Source organism: Barbus barbus (genome assembly GCF_936440315.1).
Source record: "Barbus barbus genome assembly, chromosome: 7".
NCBI classification, from domain to species: domain Eukaryota; kingdom Metazoa; phylum Chordata; class Actinopteri; order Cypriniformes; family Cyprinidae; genus Barbus; species Barbus barbus.
The window spans coordinates 7,012,759-7,028,736 of NC_136735.1; the positions used below are offsets into that span (position 1 = coordinate 7,012,759).

The 15,978-nt window shown below is 36.7% G+C and overlaps 2 protein-coding genes across 3 annotated transcripts; both read right to left on the reverse strand.

Annotated features, from left to right (window-relative positions):
• Positions 1 to 2,380: 2,380 nt before the first annotated feature.
• Positions 2,381 to 10,802, reverse strand: get3 (guided entry of tail-anchored proteins factor 3, ATPase). 2 transcript variants are annotated; one of them, XR_013784457.1, is made up of 8 exons: positions 10,553 to 10,698; positions 9,643 to 9,790; positions 6,970 to 7,118; positions 5,842 to 5,992; positions 5,590 to 5,697; positions 5,300 to 5,497; positions 3,989 to 4,219; positions 2,381 to 3,515 (listed from the first exon to the last, which is right to left on the reverse strand). XR_013784457.1 is itself a non-coding variant. In XM_079422148.1 (7 exons), exons 1-7 carry the CDS (start codon positions 10,693 to 10,695, stop codon positions 4,091 to 4,093), a joined length of 1,026 nt encoding a protein of 341 aa, XP_079278274.1. In that variant the 5' UTR covers positions 10,696 to 10,802; the 3' UTR covers positions 3,636 to 4,090. The 2 variants fall into 2 exon arrangements, 1 of the variants encoding a protein (XP_079278274.1); XM_079422148.1 differs by lacking the exon at positions 2,381 to 3,515 and having other exon boundaries at positions 3,636 to 4,219; positions 10,553 to 10,802.
• Positions 10,803 to 11,044: 242 nt separating this feature from the next.
• Positions 11,045 to 15,514, reverse strand: rnf11a (ring finger protein 11a). Its single transcript, XM_079421572.1, has 3 exons — positions 15,068 to 15,514; positions 13,715 to 13,884; positions 11,045 to 12,964 (listed from the first exon to the last, which is right to left on the reverse strand). Exons 1-3 carry the CDS (start codon positions 15,164 to 15,166, stop codon positions 12,793 to 12,795), a joined length of 441 nt encoding a protein of 146 aa, XP_079277698.1. The 5' UTR covers positions 15,167 to 15,514; the 3' UTR covers positions 11,045 to 12,792.
• Between the last annotated feature and the right edge of the window lie 464 nt (positions 15,515 to 15,978).

Here is a 15,978-nt window from a genome sequence, read left to right on the forward strand (position 1 = left end):
CACATCCAGATCTAAGATTCCAAGCAAATGCCACATTACAAACACATTATCTCTTCTCTGCAAAAATGTACAAAAATGTAACTGTACGTGTGAATGTGCAGAGGAAGTCATGGGGGCTTTGACTTTGTAACAATGATGCAGTTGCACAAATGTTTTTACTCGAGCAGTTTTTGAAGTAGGACGTTTCTTCTTGAATTATGTCCTTGGCATTTTTTAATATAATAGCTATTATTATTGGCCTCTCTTGGGTAACAAATCAAAGGTTATGTATAAAATAAAGGTAATTTTCCATGTCAAAAGTTGTCTTGTATTTTTTATGGTTATGTTTTAGTCAATTTATTACAACAGACCAAACCCATGTTTGAAATGTGATATATTTTCAGTGCTGCTTTATTAATTGTTATAGTAATTTTACTAGTTAATTAAAAAGCCTTTAAACAGTCTATAAAATAATTTAAAAATAGATACGTTGAGGAAGATAACTTTTACCTTTTTAATTATTTAATGTTTCAAACAAAGTGTTTTTTGCAAACTGTCCTTGAAATAAAATGTTATTTATTATTATTGATTAATTTTTTAATTGATTCAAAAATATATTAATTTTTTATTGATACCTTTGGGGTAATAGGGGGAAAAAAAATAACTGAACGTTTAATTTTTGTTTGTTTTTGTTTTTTTTACAAAGGGTGTTATTTTTATAGTTTATTAGAGCAGGCCAATTTTTTCATTTGTATTTTATTAATTTTTATAATTGTTTTACTAGGCCTGTTTGATTTTAAAACGACAGCCTCTAAAATATTTAAATACGTTGTTGTAGAAGCTAACTTTTAAAACTTTATTTCTTTAGGCTATTTCAAACACAAGCAGCCTATTTTTCTCAAAAACTAAGCAGCACTGTTACTTGCACGTTCCTTACGTTACTTTTTGACATCGCGATAAAAAAAAAAAGGTGAATGTATGCCAAATTCACATTTATCAATAGAAAATTGGAGGAAACGATCAATAACAGTTTGTAGCAAAGACTTTAAACTATTTCTCTAAGCAAAACGAACTTCAAAAATATATCAAGGTTACTCGATATTCACTGAAAGTGTGACAACTAACCCCGGCGGGCTCCCCCTATATTCTTTGGTGTTGCTATTGCATAAAGACTATTGCAATTGCATCTCGCTCTTTGATGTGGTAAATGTCCGCTGCGTTGGTCCAGCGGTGCGTGGAGAGCCGGGCTCGTTAGTGCAGACTCCCACTGCGCCTCAGCGACCTGACGGATGGAGAGCGACAGCCAGGCATTTCACACCGCCTCAGCCAAACCGCACACTGACAAGAACTTAAACCAGAATGCATTAATGCAGGATATACATTCATCTCGCCATAATGCAGGTCATTAGCTCTTCTGAAGTTATGTAACACGTTAGCTGCTGGTAAGATCTCAAACAGGAACAGATAGTCCGTCTGTTCTCTCTTGTAATCTTCTGAATACCTGTGCCATAAAGACATTGTTCCGGCGCTATGGGGGTCTTGTTTGTCCCGGTAAGGGTCACGGATGAAAGGTGGCCTCTGAATCTCTGCAAAATACAGAAAACGTGCCAAAGCGTGCCTCGGGACTGAACTCTTCAGGGCTTAAGGGGCAAACCCTTCACTCCAGAATGAAATACTGACTTACTGGAAAACACCATCCTGATTAAACTATTGAAATAAAGATTCCAAAAGGGCGATTTTGTATCGATCCAATAGAACCATTTTGGGTTCATCAAATAAGCATTCAGGGAACAGTTCTTAAAAGAACCTTTTTTTAACTTTAAGGAACATTTTGTGCATTGGAAAGGTTCCATGGAAATTAAAAGTTCTTTATGGAACAATCAATAAAGACCTTATTTCTAGGAGTGTGAATGGTAGTCATTCTTATAAGTGGGATTCAAAAGAAGTTATTTTGTAGTGTCCAAGCTGCTCTTTTCAGTAGAAAGTCAGTCTCCTCAGAGTACCACCAAACAGTACCGTAAATGTGCATTTCATGTCTTTTGAAGCGGAACAGAATTTGACATCAGAGAATTTTTTTTTTTTTTTACATCAAAACAGTAATAGCTGTATGGCTTTTGAAGATATATAGTGCACAAGTTTATGAACCATTTTTAAGGTGTTTTACTTTTACCGTACTGAAAAACAACACTCAGCATATGAGACTGATTTCTGAAGGATTATATTGTAAAATAGGCTATATAAGAAAAGATTTTTAAAATTATAACATTTTAGAATATTACGGTTTTACTGCATTTAATCTGGCATCAGTTTTAAATAAATGCAGCCTTGTTGAACAAAGGACTTCTTTCAAAAACATTTAAAAATCTTAACGACTCCAATAATTCCATACTGTACAAAAAATCCACTCATAACCATTAACTTTTATTGTCCTTAACTCATGGTTCTGCAGTACTTTTTTGTTTTTGAATGGTTTTTCAGTTCCTCTGCTGCAGTGTTTGAGCCTTTAACTGTTCAGCATTTTGCACGCAAGATGTATAGATGCAATGTAAAATGTTTTAGCCTTGGTAGACACAAAATATTTGCATTTACATAAATTGCAGTAGATGCAGGATAGTGTTTTATTTGCTTTGAAACTTGGTGTGCTTCTAGAAAAAGAAGCTAACTTTGCAAAGGCAGTAACAAGTTATAAGAGAACAAAGAAACTTTAGCAAAACTGACTAATAACTGATAAAAGGTCCAAATCTTTGGGTCTGATATACTGTCGGGTTTGTGAATTCTTGTCCCTGGTTTTCATGAACTACGGAGCCCACTGCTTCACGCCGTGAAATCACAGGATGATAAAAGCAGGAAAACGCACTTAACCAGCACGGTATAGTATTGTGTAATAGTCGTCTTGACTGACAGGTTGCAGTTTTTTGCAGTGAATTTAAACAAACTCCTGATCTCCTTGTAGGGTGGGTGGGTGTGTGTTTCTGTGTTTTGATGCATGCAGACATTACTGCCAAATGATAAGAAGAACAGAAGTGAGAGGAAGAACAATGCATCTACATATGCTTCACAACCCAGAACCAGAAACGGACGTCTCTCAAATAAATGTTATTATAGACTGTGAACAGAAATTCTCTTAATTATTACAAGTCTATATAAATACATCACTTTAACTGGCAAAAATTAAATTAGATTAATTGAATCACGTTGTTTGTACACAGTAATAACAGTTTGGTTCACAGCAAATATTAGTCGATTAAGTATAAGTTTAAAGGCATAGTTCACCCAAAAATTAAAATGTAGTCATTATTTACTCACCCTTGTTTTTACAAGCTTGTATACTGTTTAGAATTTTTGCATGAAACACAAAAATAGAATTTTGAATTGCATTAAATGTCTAGGGTTTGGAACAACCTGAAAAAAAAATAATATTTGGGGGGTGAACTATCCCTTTAACTCACTAAATATGCATCGATCCCCTCATGTTTGGACCCTCTGATTGAACATCAATACTGACCAGGGCTGCGTTTCCCCAAAGCATCGTAAGCCTAAGTTGACCATAGCTCCATTGGTGGCAATGGGTCAATGATGTATTTAGGCTTGCGATGCTTTCAAGAAATGCAGCCCAGATCAGGAACCAAAATAAAATCTAATAATATTGACCAGAATCTGAAACAAAAGTTTATGGTATCATTCACTGATCCTAAATCAGACGTGCCGGGTAAAACTGTACTAGTGACAGACATTAACACCGATACTACTCATGTTCAACCACTGAATCAGAGTCCAGATGTACATTCCTGTGGTGATATCAATATGAATCTCCTTTCTTGAACACGCATCAGGAATGAGCGTTTCTTAAGCTTATATACATCATCACAAAGCAACATGAACCATCAAGACTTTGTTTCTAAACAGGCCGTTTAACTCTCGGCCGACATTCATAACAGATCACTGGAGCAAAATGCCGGCGTCAGTTATGACATGAGCAGAAAACCAGAGAGAAGAGAGACAGCAAGACGGGGAAATAAAGGTGTGTGTGGAGATGTGAACACCAGAGGGACGCATGTATCAGGGACGAGGGATGCGATGGTCTGTGTTTGATCTGTGGAAATCATTTCAGTCACTTCTTGGGCAGGCTGTAGGGCTCCAGCAGCTGCTTGGAGAAAGTATTGACCTTGTCCGCTCCTCGAACCTCATGAGGCAGCAGAGGCAACTTTACTATGTGGAAATCTTCATATAAATCCTCCATCTGAGAGAGAGAGAGAGAGGGAGAGGGAGAGGGAGAGGGAGAGGGAGGAAAAAAAGAGATGAAAAGAGAGCGGAAAGAAAGACAAGGAAGAGAACAGAAAAAATGGAAAGACAGGAAAATGAAAGGGATGAAAGAAGGAAAAGGAATAAAGAAAAATGGGAAGGATTAAACAATGAGGAAAAAGAAGTGGGAAAGGAAGGGAAAGAAAAGAAAAAGGAAAAATTGTAAAGAAAAACAAGAGGAAGAAAAAAGGAATAGAAGGAGAAAGGGAAGAATAAAACATTGAGGAAAAAGGAAATAGGGAAAAGAAGTGGAGAAGGAAAGGGAAAGTAAAGAAAGAGGATAAATAAAAAGGAAAAGTAGAAAGGAAAAAGAAGAGGTGGAAAAGTGTGAAGAAAGTAAAGAGAAGAGGAAAAGTATGGTAGAAAAAGGAAAGGAAAATGAAAAGGAAAAAAGGAAATTATAAAGGAAAAATAAAGAGGAAGAGGAAAAGAGAAAAGAGAAGATGGAAAGGAAAAGGAAGGAGCAGAAAAAGGTACGGTGGGAAAACAAAGTAAAAGGAAGGGTATAAACAACAAAAGGAAGAGGAAAAAGAAAAGGTGAAGTAGGAAAAGGGAAGTAAAGGAAGAAACAGAAGAGAAAATTAGGAAAAGGTTGAAGAAATTAGATTTATTTTAAACTCCTGAAGGTACAGTAAAATGTAACTAAAGTAAATTATGCATGGGTTAGATCTGATTCTGAATGACATTATTTTTTACTTTTATTATGATAGGATAGTGTAAACAGGAAGTGAAGTGGGAGCGGGACAGATCCTCGAGCTGGGGTCGAACTCGGGACGCCCGTACCACAACGGCACTATATGTCTGTCCACTGCCCCCATGGCTATTGGTGCCAATGATCTGAACAACATTAAAACTTGCAGATCATGTTTTTCCATAAAGACACTCTGAGACCAAAGCGGCACACTGACAGACACTTTCCTTCTTTCTACCAAAACTAGGAATCTCGTCAGAGGTTTCTGTACTGTATAAATGCAAAGTCATACAATGTCATTTGTCTTAACTCCTCACAAACACACACCTGGTCCAGATACTTGGACTGAATCTTGTGTCGGGCTTCACACATCTTGCAGGGCCGCTCGTTGTCGGGGAAAACCAGCTGGTTGACGATAATGTTGTGTGTGTCGATGCGACACTTGGCCAGCTCCTGGATCAAACGCTCCGTCTCATACAGAGACAGGAACTCTGCGATGCACACACAGATAAACGTCGTCTGCTCCTGTATGCCAAACAGAAATCAACATTTAGGAATCAACATTTTCCATCCTTCTGATCAGGCATTGACAGGGACTACTGAGGCATGGCACTCACCGGGTCTTTAAACTGCTCGCTGACCGAGCGGATGACGGGGAGCGTCTCTTCCAGTTTAGACGCCAGCTGATCTGCATTCATGTCTCCCAGGCCCAACATGTTACACATCTGCAATGGTTTTACAGCTTTTAAATTAACTTTCACACTTTTTCTATAAACTTTTGTACATGTCTCTATAGTACACTTGCATATTCCACTATTCTCCAGAGCCATTTTACAAACACAGCGATTCCCAGAATGCAGTGCTGTTACCTGCGAGATGAAGGGGCTGATCTGGTTCTTGATCTGCATGAGCCGGCCCAGTCCTCTCTCCACGATGGTGGGGAAGTTGAGCAGACGCAGAGTGTGTCCCGTAGGGGCCGTGTCAAACACCACCACTGAAAAATTCATGCCTTTCACTAACCTACAAAAGAAGAAAATAGAGAATGGGATCAATTATTTTATTACTAATATATATATATATATATATATATATATATATATATATATATATATATATATATATATATATATATATATATATATATATATATATATATATATATATTTTTTTTTTTTTTTTTGGACACTAGCACTCAAAAGTTTGAAATAATTAGGATTTGTAATATTTTGGAAATACGTCTCTTATGCTCACCAAGGCTTTGATATCACAGGAATAAGTTACATTTTAAAATTGATTCAAAAGAAATCAATTATTTAAATAATAAAAAATAAAATAAAAATAAATAAAAATATTATAAAAATAAAAATATTACACACATACATATATATATATATATATATATATATATATATATATAAAAAGATAGTACTTTATTATTATTATCAATACTTTAATATTTGATAAAGAGATAAATTAAAAAATGTTAAATCAGCATATTCAAATTATTTCTATAATATTTATATTAATTAGTATAATAATTAGCTAACCATTATATACGCCACACATATTACATATTTTACACATTTTTAAATAAACTAAAATATTTGAATGTGGGTGTAAAGTGACTGTGGGTGGTCTGCCATCTAGATGTGGAAGAGTGCTACTGCATTAAAAAGCCAAGATTGAACCCGGTTTTATTTACTATTTTTTATTACTGAATTATGTAATTCACAGTACTTCATTGCACACTTTTATCTTTGTCTTTTGGAGGCTTTGAAGGAAAGTTTGTAATGCTGAGATTCATTTCGGAGCCCTTTTGTTTCATTTTTGACTTGCATCTCTTTATTGAAGAAGTGTTTGAAATGCTAATGAAGGTTGAAACCTCATGTGGTCTAAACACCCCCATAACTAGAGCTTTTCAAAACGATGCAGTTTAGGAAGAACTATTGCATTATGAGACTATTACAGTGCAACACAAGAAGCCGTGCGAGTCTGACCTCATGACCTCTGCGTAGCTCATGGCCTCGTCGATGCCAGGAAAAGCGCTCATGGCTTCTTGCATCATCTTCTTCCCCATACTGAGCATGTTGTCCTCCTCAAAGAACTCATCGGGGAGCTCCGCCACACCCAGACTGGGGTCGATCTCCTACAGACAGACACAACGATGGAGAACAGAGTCTTACCTCATGTACAGGTCCTTTTCAAAAAATTAGCATATTGTGATAAAGTTCATTATTTTCTGTAATGTACTGATAAACATTAGACTTTCATATATTTTAGATTCATTACAACACAACTGAAGTAGTTCAAGCCTTTTATCGTTTTAATATTGATGATTTTGGCATACAGCTCATGAAAGCCCAAAATTCCTATCTCAAAAAATTCGCATATTTCATCCGACCAATAAAAGAAAAGTGTTTTTAATACAAAAAAAAAAAAGTCAACCTTCAAATAATTATGTTCAGTTATGCACTCAATACTTGGTCGGGAATCCTTTTGCAGAAATGACTGCTTCAATGCGGCGTGGCATGGAGGCAATCAGCCTGTGGCACTGCTGAGGTGTTATGGAGGCCCAGGATGCTTCGATAGCGGCCTTAAGCTCATCCAGAGTGTTGGGTCTTGCGTCTCTCAACTTTCTCTTCACAATATCCCACAGATTCTCTATGGGGTTCAGGTCAGGAGAGTTGGCAGGCCAATTGAGCACAGTAATACCATGGTCAGTAAACCATTTACCAGTGGTTTTGGCACTGTGAGCAGGTGCCAGGTCGTGCTGAAAAATGAAATCTTCATCTCCATAAAGCTTTTCAGCAGATGGAAGCATGAAGTGCTCCAAAATCTCCTGATAGCTAGCTGCATTGACCCTGCCCTTGATAAAACACAGTGGACCAACACCAGCATCACTGACTGTGGGTACTTGACACTGGACTTCAGGCATTTTGGCATTTCCCTCTCCCCAGTCTTCCTCCAGACTCTGGCACCTTGATTTCCGAATGACATGCAAAATTAGCTTTCATCCGAAAAAAGTACTTTGGACCACTGAGCAACAGTCCAGTGCTGCTTCTCTGTAGCCCAGGTCAGGCGCTTCTGCCGCTGTTTCTGGTTCAAAAGTGGCTTGACCTGGGGAATGCGGCACCTGTAGCCCATTTCCTGCACACGCCTGTACACGGTGGCTCTGGATGTTTCTACTCCAGACTCAGTCCACTGCTTCCGCAGGTCCCCCAAGGTCTGGAATCGGTCCTTCTCCACAATCTTCCTCAGGGTCCGGTCACCTCTTCTCGTTGTGCTGCGTTTTCTGCCACACTTTTTCCTTCCCACAGACTTCCCACTGAGGTGCCTTGACACAGCACTCTGGGAACAGCCTATTCGTTCAGAAATTTCTTTCTGTGTCTTACCCTCTTGCTTGAGGGTGTCAATGATGGCCTTCTGGACAGCAGTCAGGTCGGCAGTCTTACCCATGATTGCGGTTTTGAGTAATGAACCAGGCTGGGAGTTTTTAAAAGCCTCAGGAATCTTTTGCAGGTGTTTAGAGTTAATTAGTTGATTCAGATGATTAGGTTAATAGCTCGTTTAGAGAACCTTTTCATGATATGCTAATTTTTTGAGATAGGAATTTTGGGTTTTCATGAGCTGTATGCCAAAATCATCAATATTAAAACAATAAAAGGCTTGAACTACTTCAGTTGTGTTGTAATAAATCTAAAATATATGAAAGTCTAATGTTTATCAGTACATTACAGAAAATAATGAACTTTATCACAATATGCTAATTTTTTGAAAAGGACCTGTATATCATCTAAACATGATTATATAAAGCTAAATTAAACACCGGTATATTGAACTAGATCTCAAAGAACAGAAACCATTAAACCACATAATAATACATAGTTTGTCCAAGTTTTATCTTCCCCTTCCTTTTTTCTTGCAAAATCTTCACAGTCATAACAGAACAGGATGTGTTTCTGACAAGAATAGCACAAGTTCCTGAAGTGAAACTCATATGTGACCCTGGAGCACAAAACCTTAAGTTGCTGGGGTATATTTGTAGCAATAGCCAAAAATACATAGTATGGGTCACAATTATTTTTCTTATTATTTTTAACATTTTTCTTTTATGCCAAAGATTTTTAGGATATTAAGTAAAGATCATGATCCATGAAGATATTTTGTAAATTTCTTACCGTAAATATATCAAAACTTCATTTTTGATTAGTAATATGCATTGCCAAGAACCTAATTTGGACAACTTTAAAAGGCGATTTTCTCAATATTTTGATTTTTTTTGCACCCTCAGATTCCAGATTTCAAATAGTTGTATCTCGGCCAAACATTTTCTATCCTAACAAACCATAAGCTCATTTATTCAGCTTTCAGATGATGTATAAATCTCAATTTCTGAAAATTGACACTTAAGACTGGTTTTGTGGTCCAGGGTCACATATGAGTTTATGCGTGTGCCACGTTTTGCTAATTTACATTGACAATATATTTACAATGAGTTTGTTGACTAGATATTTATAGATTCAGTATAAATAAGCTCAAAGATGCAGTTTAACGGGACAGTTCTTTCACATGGGTGCGTGTATGGACGGAGCAGGTCATGTTGGTGAATGTTTTTAGTGTAAGTTACACACAGCATTTAGTGCAAACAGTGTGAGCCGTGGAGAACGTACCATGGCAAAAAGGTTGTCGTAGCCCTTGACTTTGGTGGGCACCTTGGAGAACTTCTGGTCGAAGGCGTCTGAGATGTTGTGTGCTGGATCTGTGGATATGATGAGGACACTCTCTCGCACCGCCGCTAACTGAACCGCCAGACTGCAGCTGCAAACACAGCAAGCCAAAAAAACACTTACTCTAGATACAATAATTCACACCCAGAGAAGAAATCAGCATTTTTGAAAGGCATAATGATTGAGAAAAACCTTGAATACTGGATGGTCTCTGGGAGCTACCAAACAAATAAAGTTTCTTATCTTATATCTGTTTTTTCTCGGATAAAACAGTAGGTTTTCTTTATTAAGCAGACCAAAAGTGACAAATGAACTTAATCACAACTGGTCAATAAGTTCATGTAAGAGATATCTTAACTGTAAGAACACATTTAGTGAATTCAGCCATTTATAAACACCTGTTGCAGTAAAAATCACATTATTATTATTATTGAATTGAACAAAGTGGATTTATTATAGATGGCAGAGATTATATGATAAAATGTAAATATCACCCGCTTTCATTCACGTGCCTGTCTTTCTGCAATATTTTAACAAATAATTAATTAATTGTTATTACTCTTATAGAAAAGGACTTTAAAAACTACCTACACTTTGGTATTTTTATGAATATCATAATTAACCAACTCGACTCGTGTATGGCTGATTATATTTAGAGAATTTTGTCATTTGCTCGTTTGTGAACATACATTTTAAGAGACACATTGATGAGTATCAATGTTTTCCACCCGTATTTTAATAGAGTAATACAGCAAATCTGTATGAATGACTAATGAATCTCTCTGTTGTTGCTAAAGCAGCAGTGATAGCTAACAGCCTCTCAGCTGTAAAACCCCGACCTTTATTCACCCACCTGCATGTCGTCTTGCCCACGCCACCTTTACCACCAACAAATATCCATTTGAGTGATTTCTGCTCGATAATATTCTTTAAAGTCGGCTCTAAAGGCTCTACATCAGGCGCATCCTCAAACTCGTCTTCCACCGAAGCTGCCATCTTGCGCTCAAGTCAGTTGGAATACACCAAAGCGGCAACTGCACACTCCGCCATTTTGGCTCCGAAACAGCAGAAACAACGCGCTACAATGGACAGAACTAAGATCCAAAATGGCCCGTGCAGGGTGGCCAGTTGCGAACGGAAGTGTGTTGATGACTCAAGCGGACTGTACCATCTTCTTTCATTGAACGAGAACATTCCAGAAGTGTTTTTTAGATTTTACTTCTCATTAGTTATACGTGTAAATACACTTCTTATAATATCACATGTTTGAGTGAGAAGCAGATAGTTAAATAGTTCTCGTGCGTTGTTCATTTGTGTATTTGGAAGACAGAATCACATAAAACTTGAAGAATTAGTTAACCTTTATTGTATTATAATACTATTCTTGTGCCATTATTGCACATAAACCAAACACATAATTTTAATAGTATGCCTGCAAATGTTTTTGTTGGCAAACTTACATTTATGTGGCGCCAAGCGACTTTTTTTTGTTAGAAATTTATTTTTATTTTATTTTGAAACAAAATATAATGTCGTGATGATTGTACGTCACAGAATTATTACATTTATTTTTACATTTGTGTTGTGCTAGAGCTACATTTCAATTCTGAATCATTAACAGAAAATTAAGCAATTCATCCAATATGATATCTAAGAGCGATAACAGGTTGATTTCGAGATTTTTCGACACTGTTCTCGGTATTCAATAACATTTTAAGTCACAATGGTTCAGTACAGAGATACAGAGGGAAGCTTGAGCAGGATGAAATATTTTATGAATATAGTTTCAGGCCAAACATGGAGGCTCTTAACACAGTTCAGTCCGATTAACATGATTAATCCAGCACAATAACAGAGCAAACAAAACAACAAAGGTGAAAATCTTTCCTTTTTGCACAAGCAGTTCAAACTGTGACAGGTATAAGATCATATATTCAGCTAACATACAGAAAAGACTCAAAGACATTACAAACAGTATCAAAACTGACCGAAGCATGTACTGCTTTTTTTTCCCCCATTTCATTTTTTTCCATGTTCAAAATGAAAAAAAAGTTAGTATTAATCAGGAAAAGAACAAGCAATAACTTTAAAGCTTCCACTGTAAAGGCTGACTTTAAGTCAGCAACATTTGAAAGGTGCACAAAGTTTGGTGATTGCATCATTATTATTCTCTTCCAAAATAAATAAAGAAAACTACTGAAAACGGTCCCCACGGATCTATCCAAACAGACAAGCTAAGTGGGGACAAACAGGATCCAACAACAAGCATTTAGCAGAAAGATGATCCAAAACCAGTGTAAAAAGGCAACTTACATCCCAGAATCTGGAAAACAGCAGCTGACGAGGCAAAACTACCACGAAACAACCTCATCACCAACCCCAAGACGATTAAACACGAAATGACATATCACAATGCATTTATTAAGCTATGCACCCATCTGTAGTGATCAGAGAAAATGATAGAAAAAGCATGTAAAACTACCACCTCAAACACCAGTTAGTGCATCACGAGCTTAAACATTTTCATGGCACATGTTTTCTTGTAAATTCGGTTTCGCTCATGTAATGAAGGGTTTTCAGCATTCTGATTGTGAGCCTAAAAGCCACATTCACAGCCTGCAGAAATGAAACTCCGCCCTCTAGACGTGTCAAATTCAGAAAGGGACGATCTCATTGGCGGAATTTTGGCATTGGGTCGGGTTCCACATCCAATCAGAAGGACACGAGTCCCTCTCGCATATATTGCACATTTCATGAATTTGGTTAAAATTAAAAGTATATAAATTAATTTAACCCTAATTTACTAATGTGAATTGGCTTCTTCATTAGAGAGGCTTCTATGTTTTTCCACCTTCACTTTTACATCTATTACATGTAGTTTATGTATTTTGAAAAACACTTTGACATGCAAGTGAGAGGTTTTAAACATCCTTCCAGGGCCTTTTAAGTTTAACACTGGACATTTGTACAGTCGCTGAACACACAAACACACACACAGTCACACCACCTTCATTTGTTCAATCTACCGTCCCAAACGTTTCAGGGCTCTTGGCAGACTCATTGGCACGTCTCTCGGGTTTTCCGCAGGCACTCTCAGTTCGTCTCGTAGGAAGACAGCAGCGCAGCGTCGACGGGCTCCATACAGGAAGGGCAAGTGAAGGAGCGCATGAGCCAGGTGTCAATGCAGTCCACGTGATAGATGTGCATGCAGGGCAGGAACCGGATCGGGTCGCCGTACTCAAAGTCCATCATGCAGATCACACACCTGTGGGCATACGGCAAACATATTTACATGCAGCCGGCTAAATTAGAAACTGGTTTTTGTTTACATAATATATGTGTGTGTTCTGTGTATATTTCTTATGTATATATAAATACACACACATAGGTTATGTATTTTTTTTAAATATTTACTAGTGCTGTCAAATGATTACTCGTGATTAATTGCATCCAAAATAAACGTTTTTGTTTACATAATGTGTGTGTACTTTGTATATTTATTATGTATATATAAATACACACACATGCATGTATACATGTCAGAAAAATATGTTTATATATTAAATATATTTATATATAATATTAATCTAAAAATGTATATACATGTAAATATTTTAAATATACATACTGTATGTGTGTGTATTTATATATACATAAATAAGCACAGTACACGTACATTTATTATGTAAACAAAAACTTTTATTTTGGATGCGATTAATCGTTTGACAGCACTAGCATTTACAAGTATATATATATATATATATATATTTATATTAATATAATTTATATTATATATAAATCTATTTAATATATAAACATAACATATTTTTCTGAAATATATACATGCATGTGTGTGTTTATATATATATATATATATATATATATATACGTAATAAATATAAACAGCATACACATACATATATTATGTAAACAAATATTTTCATTTTGGATGCAATTAATAGCGATTAATCGTTTAACAGCACTAGTTTTCACTTGTTTTCTGGACGTCACGCACTCTTTGATCTTCTTGTCGGACGGCTCTGAGCCCGGGTCGAAGATCCCTCGGGGCAGGTGTTGGATGAGGCCGATGCGCTGAGCGATACGGACCTGCTCCTCCTCCGTCAGCTGAGTGGCCAGCCGCGTCTGACTGGGTGTGGGATGGTACACTGGCACCTGCGCCCGCTCCTGGGGTCATGAGAGCGTTTGATCACACATAATTAAAGCAATCCACATGTGGTTAGAGCACACAGAAGGGCTTATTAGAACTTCACGCTCTTAAAAATAAAGGTTCTTTATTGGCATCGACAACCATGCAATCTTTTCAAAATAGGGACAAAAAGAGACAAAATAGTTCTTTATAGTGGAAAAAGGCTTCTTAAATTATTAAAATCACACTGGTTCTTTTAAGAATTGGTCACCGAAAGGTTCTTTGGGCAAACAGAAATGGCTCTTCTATAGCATCTCAGCGAAAACCCTCTTTTGGAACCTTTATTTTTAGATTAACAAAATAAAAGAAATAACAAGAAATATTAATTGACACTATCCTGTAAATGCAGCCATTAGAAGATATATGCATGCTGTATGTGAAGAATATGATTAATGTTTTTTTAATTGATTACATCGTTAAAAGATAAATTTAATTGATTTATTTATTTGCCCTTTCTCTCTCTCATTTCAGACTGATATTATATCGAAATGACAGGGGGATTTAGAACGTAATAATATTTTTTACTTTATTTACAAAATCCAAGCTTTTCATAAAAGGGAAGTCCAGGACAATTTATATACGCAAGCTCTTTTGATGAACACGAAGCAAGAAACTTTTGAATGCAACACAAATAATTATTTTTTAAATATGTTGTGTTTTTGTTCTTTATATCACATTCTCTGAACTGTTAAACAATGCACTGTCCTTGATTTATTTAAAAACCCATGAAAGAAACTATGTTACGTTGCAATTTTGTATTTGCAAGTACAGAGTACAGATGTGCTGCAATTTAAGGAAGCATTTCTTTAAAATGTATGGCATGCTTTCAAAAACACTATTTATTTACCTTTTTTGCTATTATACCTTAATGTGATTTTGTAACCTAGAATGCCATTGTAGTACCTGAGCATCATGTTACAGCCATGGTACATTTTTATCAGTCAGAGATCACAGTCAATACCAAAGATGCATATCTGTATTTCTCAAAACCTGCCTACAGCAAACTTTTCCTGTTCTTTTTCAGATCGAGATCAGACAGTTGCATAGCCATGGTGTCTATTAGTGCTCTAACATATGGACACAATCCGAGCTTGTCTGCAGTCTCGCCTGTGTTGTGCACAGCAGAATGACAGTGTTGTGGTCTAGTAGGCTATGTTTTACCTGGTAGGGTGGCGGAGGCTCTCCAGGCAGACTCGCCCCCTCGGACTCGTTGAGCAGGGACAGATCATCAGCAGCTTGAGAAGACAGACAGTTCCCCATTGAGCTGACCCTGCACCACACGACAAACCCTCCAAAATCACGTCTAGGTGGCCTTTGAAAGACTCGGTTGTGTTTAGGAGCCCGTTGTGTCTGATGTCTGTCTAGTATGTAGAAAAACAAACGCGTCGCCAGCCAGCGGTCTGATTTTCACACACAAAAGACGTTTAAAAGAGCAGGAATCCTTGAAAACCCGACACGTCCCGCTTGGTTTAATCCTCACGGGTGTGCACGGCGTGCATGACATATAATATGCATTTATTATGGTCTGTACAGGGCAATATTTTTAGGTAAGACCTCTTGGCGACTCCATATCTCCTTTCATTGTTTACAAACTCTTGGACCGGAAGTGGGTTGATCTGGGGCTTGTGGTTATTGTAGTTTTTGTACTCGACGCTGACGCAAATACTGAAACACATTTTTGAACACCAGGAAACCCTAAAAAGAAAGGAATTCGTTTATAACTGATATAAATTGGAAATAAAGCTTGGCTTTTGCCCTGTAAGTGTTCTATATCTAACAAGTCCATTATAAAATCCTTCACAAAATCTATCCTGTTAACTCCTCCATTTCTAAATATTCTGACATTGATGAGAGTTGTTCATTGTGTGGTCTTATACATGAAACAGCTGTACATTTATTTTTTGATTGTAGCATTACTAACTAATTTAGGGTGTATTTAAGTTTTTATATATTTGGCACTTTAAATGCAAACCCAAAACATATTTATTTAGAATATGTTGTTAATTTCTTTATTTTGTATACAAAATTCTTTATCCATAAGCAAAACTGGTGTAAGTCTTCTTTGTGTCTTC